General features: G+C 32.2%; 2 protein-coding genes across 5 annotated transcripts in view; one reads left to right on the top strand and one right to left on the bottom strand.

Annotated features, from left to right (window-relative positions):
- Positions 1–227: 227 nt before the first annotated feature.
- On the bottom strand, positions 228–4818 carry dus4l (dihydrouridine synthase 4-like (S. cerevisiae)). 2 transcript variants are annotated; one of them, XR_015481932.1, is made up of 6 exons: positions 4520–4818; positions 4306–4427; positions 3375–3492; positions 2803–2925; positions 2204–2574; positions 228–1587 (listed from the first exon to the last, which is right to left on the bottom strand). XR_015481932.1 is itself a non-coding variant. In NM_001003490.2 (6 exons), the coding sequence occupies exons 1-6, from the start codon at positions 4600–4602 to the stop codon at positions 280–282; spliced, it is 924 nt and encodes a 307-aa protein (NP_001003490.2). In that variant the 5' UTR covers positions 4603–4818; the 3' UTR covers positions 228–279. The 2 variants fall into 2 exon arrangements, 1 of the variants encoding a protein (NP_001003490.2); NM_001003490.2 differs by having other exon boundaries at positions 228–530; positions 2348–2574.
- A 213-nt stretch (positions 4819–5031) lies between these two features.
- Positions 5032–11835, top strand: part of cog5 (component of oligomeric golgi complex 5) — a 90257-nt gene continuing 83453 nt past the window's right edge. For all 3 annotated transcript variants that reach the window (NM_001045144.2, XM_087247484.1, XM_087247485.1), the window contains exons 1-5: positions 5032–5121; positions 5317–5456; positions 6757–6814; positions 7440–7494; positions 8296–8365. In NM_001045144.2, coding sequence (NP_001038609.2) covers positions 5076–5121; positions 5317–5456; positions 6757–6814; positions 7440–7494; positions 8296–8365 — 369 coding nt within the window. In that variant the 5' untranslated portion in view covers positions 5032–5075. The remainder of the gene's footprint in view (positions 5122–5316; positions 5457–6756; positions 6815–7439; positions 7495–8295; positions 8366–11835) is intronic.

Below are 11835 nucleotides of genomic sequence, written 5' to 3'. Positions count from 1 at the left end.
ATTGTAATAATGCTATTTTAATACTGTATAATAATATAAATGTAATATATTTTTCTCTTGGATGTGTATATTTTACAATATTGACCATATTTATTCAGTATAGGATGAAAAAAATCAACATTTAAAACTACAATCCCTTCGAAATGTTTAATTCGGATTCACTTCTGAATGAATTACAGCACATCCTCGCCCTAATACCAACAAATCACTTCAAAAACACATTAGGATGTTTGTCATGTGTGCCTTTATTATATAAAACAGTACATTGCTTAAAAGCATCTACATGGAGCCATATGTGTTGTGTAGGAAGTCGATGACGGCAGACGTGCTGGATAAGTTATTAAACACCCTCCTCTCAGGCTGGGATGTGATTCGCTCCAGCATGTGAATCAGGTGATGGTGGAAACAGGTAAACGGAGTGCCGTGTTCAGCAGCGATGTCCACCCAATCCCACACACACTGCAGCGGCGTCTCCTCGAAGCCAGAAAACATGGCCGGATTGGACAGCAGACCCCGAGCGGACATCACTCCTGCGGGAGCTCACAAATATCACACACAAATACGCCACAAAAGCAGATAAAACTATAATCAATACTATGCAAAAGTCTTAGGATATTTGTATTTTCGCACGAAGAAGGTTTACTATTACTAGAAGGTTGGCTATTTCTATATTTTTATAAAGCATGGCAGTTTAAAATATCATTATTTGTGTCATTAATTGTAATCATACAGTGAGATTATTGACTGACAACAGCTAGTGCTACACACACACACAAATCTGATCTGATCGTCATCCAGTCTGTCTGGAATGACATGAAAACCTGAGACAAACTAAATCCATTTGGCAACATCTCTGAGTTGCTTCAAAAAAATAACCTGCAAACTGTATAAAGTTTATGTACAAATGCTGTAAAATGAAGATGCTTTAAAAAATAATGCATGAATACATTTTATTTATCAAATAACGTATATTACCCACATCAAATTAACATTTGGTATGAGCACACCTCGCTTTTAAAACACTTGCCCATAGTTTTTCATGTAGGTTTGCTGGTGGGATTTAGTTGGTCTTAGTTTGTCCCGTTTCTTTATGTCATACCAGATATAATCAGAAGATCTAGCATCTCTGATTTCATTACTCTTATTAATAAAACAAAAATACCCCAAAATAATCCTTAGATGCAGTACTTTTTTAATGCAATTCTGAGAAAAAATGACAGAATTGCATAATATTAATCATAAATGCAACAGTCATTTAGTCAGATTTAGCAATTCTGACATTTTTCATAATTGTAATTTACCTGTAATTTAATGATTAATTTCATTTACAAGTTTAAAGGTTCTAGCAATTCTGATGTGATCTCCCATATTTGGTCTGTAATTCAGTTTTATCCATATTCTGACTGAAAATGCACAATGGTTGCATCTAGATGCATCTGTCTGTTTCTGCATGCATCTAATAATAATAATTACATTTATAATGCATTAAAATCCCTATTAAAGTAAAAAAGGTATTCAATGCAGTAAGGAATTGCATAAAAAAGTACTGTGCCTACTGTAATTAATGATTATTTTGGGGGATTTGTGCTTTGTAAAGTCAGCATTGACAGAACCTATGAACTTGCAAAATAAATAAATAAAATTGCAGAATAAAAATGTTTTAATATTTTCACTATTATTATACACAATAATCATATTTTTATTGCAATTATGATTAAGATTTTGCAATTCTGACTTTATAAAGCACAAATCCCCCAACATAATCCTTATTCACAGTAAACACAGTACTTTTTTAATCCAATTCCGAGTATAAAAAGCCAGAATTGCTAAATATTCATCATAACTGCAATAAAAAATCCTGCAAATCCGACATGCATTTGAATTTAATTTAATAATACGTCCAAATCATCCCAAAATAATCCTTAAGTACAGTATGTAAAGGTCAGTATTTTATATGCAATTGTAAATAAACATCAGAATTGCTAACTATTAATCGTAACTGAATAAAGTACGCAATAAAGTAATTAATCCTATCTAGCAAATCTGACATGCACTTAAATTGAATTTAAGTCTAAATGCATTCCAAAATAATCTTTAAATGCAGTATTTTTATGCTATTCTAAATATTACAATGAATTTTGCTGAATTGCAAGCGATTAATCATAACTGCAATACAGTAAATAATCATATCTACAAATTTGACTAGCATTATATTTAAATTTCATTGAATAAAGTCCAAGTATAATCCCCTTAAAATAATCCTCAAGTCCAGTAATGAAGTTAAATGTAGTGTTTTAACATTCTGCACACAAATGAAATAACGAGAAGCAGAAGATCTGATACGCACCGTCCACTCCAGTGAGTTCACAGACAGCCTCTACGTCCTGCATGCTCTTGATGTCTCCATTAGCGATGACTGGGATGGAAAGACTGTCTTTGATGGTTTTAATGGTGTCGTAGTGAACAGGCTGGTGTCTCTCAATGGCTGTGCGTCCATGAACAGTGATATAAGACACTCCTGCGGCCTCCACCTTCTGACAGAGATCCACCGTCTGACGAACGTCTTTGTGGATTCTGAAACAAAACAACAGGAAACATGGAGGCAAATTTACTCATATAGTGCTTTCCGCAATGCACAGTTTCAGAGAAGACCATAATGGTTCATTCCAAAAGAGATACACTAGAAGATATACATAAAGAGATATACTGGAGGAGATACCTTTGGAAGAGAAACATTTAAAGGAGATACAGTGTTATTTGTCTTTCTTATGAGCGTATTTTAATATCAAGAAATTATATTACCTTATTTTAATGGACACAGCATAGTTGGGATTGTCTATTTGGTTTCTGACGTGTCGAACCATGTCTTTCACAAGCTCAGGTTTGTTTATCAGACATGCACCGTAGCCTTCAGACATTGCCCACCTGCAAAAAGCCAAGTCATCTTTACATCTATTTACAATGTGTGTCAAAACAGCCTTACATAAATAAAGAAAATAGAATAAAACATCTCATACTCTCATCTCAGTTCAGTACAGTTAATCTGCATTCAACTGAGATTGATAAAAGCACAGCTGGTGCATCTAAATCCATGTATAAGATAATGTATGTACATATTTTGCATGTATTTATGTATGTATTATTATTATTATTATTATCATAAATGTTTCATTGATAATGTGCTTTTCTTAAAATCCAAGTGCTACAATGTATACAAACAAAATGAGCATGCAACCAAAGCCAAAATGACAAACTTCCATTATAAATTATAACTAAAACTATTATAAACTGTTACTAATCCATATCTGAATTGTATTTTCAATGTGATTTTGGTTATGTTTGATTTGGTTATGTACTGTAAATGTTAGCATTACCTTTGTGGACAGCCACAATTTAAATCTACCCCATCTGAAAAAGGAGAAACCACACATGCGGCATCTGCCAGCGTCTGTGCATCCTTCGCAGCAAACTGAACAATCAAAGGTCGGTCGTCTGAAGACAAAACAAATGTTAAAATAAATTTAAGGGAAATGGTCAAATGTTGTTTTATGTTAATAAAATGTTTGGAAATGCTCCTGTCTGACGTGACCTTTTCTGAATACTTTTGGTTAATTTTTAAAGGGGTAAACATTACATTTACATTAATACATTAAATGACATTAACACAAATCTATTAATGTTTTATAACATTACAAATATATAAATCTAAACATATAAACATACATATATATGTATGTTTAAAAACATATGAAGAGTTTAGATGCAAAAACTTTCCCTCTAAAATGAGCATTTTTATCAGGCTCATGTGTGTATGTTCAGTAACATCACTTTTATGCCAAAGAATAAGTTATTTTCCTGCTCTTTAAAGTTAAATATGTCAACATAAACAAAGAAGGCTGAGAAAAATTTTCATTTTTGATGTAAATTTCAGACGGCACTTTGAGGTTTTTGCTTCTGAACTCTTCATATGTACACATACATACATATACATAAATGCATCATATATACTACATAAACATACACATTAAATAATTTCCCCCCTTTATTTAAACAAAACAATAATAGTCATTATAAATATTAATTTAGCTATGCTAACATGTTTTAATAAAGAGGGGTGAAATAAAAGTGTGCTGTTTCATGTTTGCATAAATAAATATGTTATGCTAATGGCACATTTCTTTAATATTTTGACATTTCATGTTTTCACAAGTTATTGGAAACATAAACAAACACACTTGTCACTCAATATGTGTTGTATTCATAGGAAATCACTCCAATTTAATGTAAAATTCAACATGAACTCACTCTTATTGGTGGTGAATTCACTGTCTCTAGCTTTTGCAGATCGCATGAAATCAGCTGCAATGATCATTGGTGTGAAGCAAACATCACAGTCATATTTCCTCACCAAAGTCCTAAAAGCCAACCTGACAGAAAGAAAATAAAGTATTAAATCATATAATAGCCAAGCAGAACACCGGTCTATGTCACAGGAATCAATAAAATAGATTTTTCTTACTTTGAATAGCGGACCATTGGTGCACAGACTCTGACTGGCTTTTCCCTGCTAAACAAATCCATAACATTCCCTCTGTCCATCATTTGGTGTTTATTGTGGATTAAAATCCGCTACTCACATCCATACATTCACTGACAGGTCGGATTACTCAATGTTAGAGTCCTTATTAAAATGTACTGCATTTCCATTATAAGCAGGATACGCGTATTCACTTTAAAATCGCTTTCTGTGTTGTAAACATTGGACTCAAACGCGCGTGTTTACACCCGGCTTCACATGCGTAGTAGTTTCTCACTTCCGCGTTCGGTGGGCGTGTCTAACCTTTGACTGTTTGTTTTTTCGCAAGGAAACTAAATATATTTACTCAAAATAAAAGCATGATGAGTTTATATAACTACTAAAAATTAGAATTAAAATAAAATATAATATTTTTTACGAAATTATAACGCTAGTTGAGCTGTATAGCTGATTAATATTCATAACAATTGACCAATCGCTGCTGCTCTCCATTCATGCGGAGACGCTGGAATTACACGTCATCGATGAAGTGGCAGTGATGGAGGCTAATACGGAATCAACAGCGAACTCCCTGCTGAAAGATGGTAATATATTGATTTTATCACACTCTGTTTGATTTAATTTTTTGGTTTACATCTTTATATACCACCGTGTTTTAATATAGGCGGATTGATCACGTCGATCGACACTTATAGCTGCAGAAAATAGCCCATCTGTCAAGTCCAGCTAATGCGATCTGCTGCTATGTGGATTTAAACCCCCCATCTTTTCCTTTCCAGAGTGTTATTCTGATTTCCTCCAGGAGGATTTCGATGTGAAAACGTACACAGCTCAAGCCATTCATCATGCTGTGATTGCTGAGCAGCTGGCGAGGCTGGCAGAGGGCATCAGTCAGCTGGACAAAGAGCTGCACTGCCAGGTTAGAAACATGCAGATCAGCTGTCTGGATCATAGATGTTCATCAGACAAATACATTCATAGTTCATGGATGTGTCGCTAAATAAACACCAGACTAGTGTTAGTTAAGATACATTAAAACAACAACTGTAAAAACAAACAAACAAACACACAGCAAGGGGCGTTTCAGACCTGTCTGGTATACATATGTATACAGTGTATGTATATAGTTTCAGTCATGTGTGTATATATACAGTGCTCAGCATTAACCTCCTAGGGCTTTAGTGGGCAGCACATTTTAGCTCTTAAGTGGCTGTTTAAAATACTTTAAATGTTTTATATTTTGTTACAGACATACAGTGTCATCCTGCAACTGTTTTGCAGCAAATGAAATTGCCCAAACACTATTCACTGTCCAAAATTGAAAAAAAAAAAAAAATAAATAAATAAAAAATGTTGTTTTTACTCTCTGATAGTCGAAACATGTTCAAAATTTTTTAATGTTATTTATGCATTATTAAACGGTCAGGAAAAAGTGTTTTATGTCAATTCGGACCACAAGTCCACATATATGGACATATTGTTTTTTAAAAGTACATCATATCAAAAGATGATACCTAGGTAATTATTTAATTAGGTTCCAATAAGCCCAGATAGCAAAGAGAAATTTAAAAATGCATGTAAAAAAACACATTGGCCCTTAAGAGGTTAAAAAATATGAATATTTTAAAATGATAATCAGTGAAAATCCAATTATTTTTGCAGAATTTAAACAAAACGGTTTTATTAAACAATATTCATTTAATTATATCCATTAAAAAAGTAAATATTTGTATGAATAGAAAGAAAATACATTTAAATTCAAACTGAATATTAAAAAAAAGTATAAACTACAAAATTTCATTTTTTTTACGTTGTTCTTTATTTTTCCCGTTTATTAACATTTTATTTAATGTTTTTTTTCCAACATATTAATTTGAGTGGACTTATTTTTGGACTGTGATCTTAATTTCTTTGTTAGATTAGTTTTTAGCTTTGTCTTTGGTACTGACTAATCTCAATGTATATGCAGAAATACATTATTGCATTATTATAATAAGAAAATATTAATTTAAAAACAGAGTGCTGTACTCATTTATCCTGAGCACTGAATACTATAATCAACATGTAGACCACAATTTATCAAGAGTGGGTATTGTTGAATAGTTTTAGGACAACTTTTATGAAAGGTGACCATCCACTTCAAATATTGACTATAGTATAGTTATTATTTTGCCTGCTGCCATGTTCTGTTTTTATCAGTGTTTTGTTTTTGATCACAGGTAGTGGCCAGACATGAGGATCTACTGGCTCAGGCTACAGGGATCGAGTCTCTAGAAGGTAATGTTTTACTTCCTCATTGATATTTATTTATTTACATATTTAACATTATTATTCTTATACCTTAAAACTAAACCCTAAACCTTATTTTTTTTAATTTCTAAGATAAGGTTATATTTATTTATTTATTTTATTTAAAAGTTACTAAAAGTATAAAAATAAAGTGTTTATTTTAATATCATCATCATTTTAATATGATGCTGTATGCATTTATTAGTACAAAAATAATTTTATTGTCAGATTTATTTATTTTTTAATGTTTTTTTTTTTGGTATGTCTTTTTAACAATAAAAAAACAGTATTAACGGTTATATAATTTGTTATATATTATATAAAATAATAACAAGCCTTACCTTACTACAGTATATAACCAGAACATACTTTATAGACCACACCCTCCAGGATTACAGTGGTTCTTGAGATCAACACACACACACACACACACACACACACACACACACACACACACAAACACACATTATATATATATATATATATAAATGTAAAAGTACATGCAGTTTGTCTTCAGTCCACCAGATGGAACCATCGTAACATCTCAAACTCAGAAGTGTGAACTGTATATTTTCTCTCTCTGAGAATCATGATTGTCTTTGCATCTACGCAGGTGTATTACAAATGATGCAGACCAGAATCTCAGCTCTCCAGAGCGCTGTGGACAGGTGAATGATTCTAGTATAAGCATTAATATTATCCATTGTTGCATAACATTATAAATAACATTATGCATCTGCAGTTTATGCACATTCAAAGTACATTTTTATATTACATACAGAAGAAAATGCCTTAATTTATTTATTCAATTTTCCTTGAAGCAAAAAACAAATTACTTTTTTTATTACTTTAAACCAAATATAAGTTATTATTATAGTTTAGTCTAAAGTACAACTTTACTTGCATGTAGATTTTAAGTTGAACCAAAGTAATCAGTTTAATTCCTGGTCTATAATGGCAATATTTGGCTTCTAAATAAATTTATTTTTGTTCTTAGGCAGAATTTTAATAAATATTAAATTACATTTTACAGTTTCATCCAAGTCAAAATTATAATTTAAGGGGAAATTAATACATTTAGCTGTAACAAATTACTATATATTTTAAGACTATACTTATTTTATAAGACTATACTTTGTTGTACGAGTAAAAAATAGTTCTTCCATAATAAAATAATTATTATTATAAATATTAATTTAGGAAATATAAAAAATTATTAGTATCTATGTAGTAAACAATATTTTTACTTTGAGTGACTGCATTTTTTTTCTTGACCACAACAGATATTTTTGATTTAGATTCAATCATGTTTTAAAGTCTGAACAAAAAGTATTTTATTATAGTAAAAAAAAATATTTATTTGGAAAAATTTAATTAATTTATTAATATTTAAAAATATATATTTCAAGTTAGTTCAAAGTATCATTGTCATACATTCAACTGAATTTAATTTCTCTTTCTTTTCTCAGGATAAGGACCAAAATTGTTGACCCTTACAATAAGATAGTAGCACGGACAGCTCAGCTCGCCCGCTTACAGGTGTTTGTGTTTTATTATTCTCGCATTTGCTTCTGTCTTCTCATATCTCTTTTATCCCGAGGGACTGGCTTTCTGCTGAAATATTATTATTTCTTTATTGTCCTGCTTTACAAACACTGTGCTTTTGCTCAGAGGCTTGATTTCCATGTTTATTGGTTCAGTGTCTGAGATGCAGCCCTGCCTTCAGTCAAGACAGATTCTGAAATACAGCCGAGCTGAACAATATATATATATATATATATATATATATATATATATATATATATATATATATATATATATATATATATATAAATTAATATATACATATTATTATATATAAATTAATATATATATTGGGTGGCACGGTGGTTAGCACTGTCACCTTATAGCAAAAAGGTCACTGGTTCAGGGCCAGTTGGCATTTCTGTGTGGAGTTTGCGTGTTATCCAGGTGTTGGTGTGGGTTTCCTCCGGGTGCTCCGGTTTCCCCCACAGTCCAAACACATGCGCTATAGGTGAATTAGATGAACTAAATTGACTATAATGTATGAGTGTTTGAAAATGAGGTTGTATGGGTGTTTCTCAGTACTGGGTTGCAGCTGGAAGGGCATCCGCTGCGTAAAACATATGCTGGAATAAGTTGTCTATTCAGTTTTTTTAAGCTTGCATATCTGAACGTGATGCACTAAACAAACAAAATTAACCAGTAAGAATGACTAATGATGAAGGGGGTGGAGCATGAGAGCCACACCTACTTATGCAAATGAATTAATGAGAGTAAATAGTTTTTCTAGGAAAGTTTCTTCCTTGTAAACTTTATCATACCAGTTATTTCATTTTACATGACGTATATAGCACACAGCAGAATGAACGTCCAACTTATCCAGCATATGTTTCACAAATTGGATGCCCTTCCAGCTGCAACCCAACACTAGGAAACACCCATACACTCTCACATTCACACGCATACACTCAACCAATTTAGCTCATTCAATTCCCCTATAGCGCATGTGTTTGGACTGTGGGGGCAACCAGAGCACTCAGAGGAAACCTACTCCAACATGAGGAGAACATGCAAACTCCACACAGAAATGCCAACTGACCCAGCAGGGGCTCGAACCAGTGATCTTCTTGCTGTGAGGCCACAGTGCTACCCACTGAGCCACCATGCCGCACATGACTATCATTATTTCTTTTACTTTTGCAAAACTAATTTATTTTCTCACAGTGAAATGAAACGACGTCACACTGAAGCCTGATGAAAGTGCTTATATAATTGACTCCCTGTGAAGGCACGTCAGTGTGGGTTTATTGTTCTCACTCAATATCTTTCCACTATAAATACAATATGGATCTAGCTCTTTTGGCAACTTGCCTTACTGACTGTAGTATTATTGTATTTCACAGATGGGGTGGGACTTTGCTCATGTTGTCTTTTTCTGTCTGGGTCTGTCCTGTCCTTGCCTTTAGCCACAATTTATTTTTATTCCTCGTAAGAATAAGAGCAGACCTGACGACGGGGACACAGCTGACGTTTGCTCCTGTTTTCCTTTTGGTAATTTTTCTGTCACAATATCTGACGCTCTGTCACCCCGGGACAAAGCTATCAGTTTCAGACACACACAAAATCAGATGCACGTACCTTTGGGACAGTTCGGCTGCACCTATTTACTGAAAAACTCCAAAAAGGCTGACCTCTCCGAGTCCTTGGTCCTGCTGCTGTTTGTCTGCCCACAGGCGTGATCTCATACTACACTCAACGCGTGGCTTAGTTGTGTGTTATTACCACAGATACATTGACTTATAAGAGTTGCTTAAATCATTCTTCTTTAATATAATGGATGCTTTTTTTTACATTTGGGGTTTTCTCAGTAGCAGAAGTCGTCACAGTTGGGTAAACTTAGAGCACAGTGAATGGGAGAGTACAACAAATAATGCTTTTACAATCCTATTTGTTGTAATAATAAAAGAAAAACTTCATGATGGTGTTATCAAGACTTTCAGAAATAGTGTGAGACTGATAACGGCAGCCAGAAGAGAGAATTATGCCAGATTTACTGTCCTGCACCCACACACACTGCATCAGAAACACCTCGAATAAGCGGTCATTAGTTTTGGTGCAAAGATGATCTAATACATGCATAAATGCACACAAATGTTCACAAGTTTAAAAACAATTGAAATATTAAAAACCTTTAAAGATTTAAGATGCTGATCCACATCTGCTTGCTTTTAGGGAGTGAACTGAATGTTTATTCATGCCAGTTTATAATATTTGTTAAAGGATAATTTTTAAAGCATTTTAAGCCTAATAGTTTTATTAACTAATTTATTTTGTCTTGATAACAGATATTCACTAGATATTTTTCCAAGATACTAGTACTTACCCTAAAGTGACATTTAAAGTCTTAAGTATGTTAATTAGGCAAGGTATTGGATAATAATGTTTTGTTTTTAATAGCCAATCTGATAAAGAGGGGCTAATAATGTTTTCCCTTAATATTTTCCTTCTTTTTTTATTTTAAAAAAATTCAACTGCTTTTTAAAAATTATATATATATATATATATATATATATATATATATATATATATATATATATATATATATATATATTAAACTTCAAAATATATAAACCTTCACCGACATTTCAAGTCATTAGTTCCAGCCCTGCTTCAACATACCCGTCTGTAGGTATCAAACAAGCCTAAAGCACTAAATTAGTTTGATTAGGTGTAATGCCTTTAATTAGGGTTGAAACTAAACTGCGCAGAGCTATGGCCCTTCAAGAACTGAGTTTGATGCCTGTGCCCTACATTGTATCCATTTATGTGCAAAAGATTTGTTTATCATAGTAAACATTAGTATAATCACTGACTTTTATATATTATTCAATAATTAATGTTCAGAATAAGTCTATTTTTTAACATATATATTACTGTTATACAGGATCACGTAACTATTACATTTAAAAAAATAAGTCACTTTTTAATACAAAAGTTATTATACTGTCACTTCTGAAAATGTATTAAATATAGTTCCATTTTGGATGAAATATACGCCAATATTCTTCTCATCTTTGACCATTTAATATAATGATTTTACACTAACATTATTATAGTCAGAGTTTTTAGTCGCTAATACCAAGTTTTACAGTTTTATTGTGGACACAGTCTATGTAAACTATGGTTACCACCACAGTGCATGTCGGATAGAGTATTTCACTTTATTATGATGTGGTGTCTATTATCATCACCTTATTATTAATAGTTCTTTATGGACCTGTAGTAACCAGCATCAGAATAAGCCTAATAAATATTTAACATAAATATTTATGTTAAACATGACAATTTAACATTATTTATTCCATTTAATTTAAAAAAAGGTGATTTTATCAAAACAAAAGTTATTATTCTGTCTCTTGTGAAAATTTATCTAATTTCTTTTAATTTTGAATTTAGGACACCAATATATTTCCCATGTTTGACCA

The sequence above is a fragment of the Danio rerio genome, chromosome 4 (assembly GCF_052040795.2).
Source record: "Danio rerio strain M-AB ecotype USA chromosome 4, GRCz13ab, whole genome shotgun sequence".
NCBI classification, from domain to species: Eukaryota; Metazoa; Chordata; class Actinopteri; order Cypriniformes; family Danionidae; genus Danio; species Danio rerio.
This window is presented reverse-complemented; position numbering and strand designations above follow the sequence as displayed.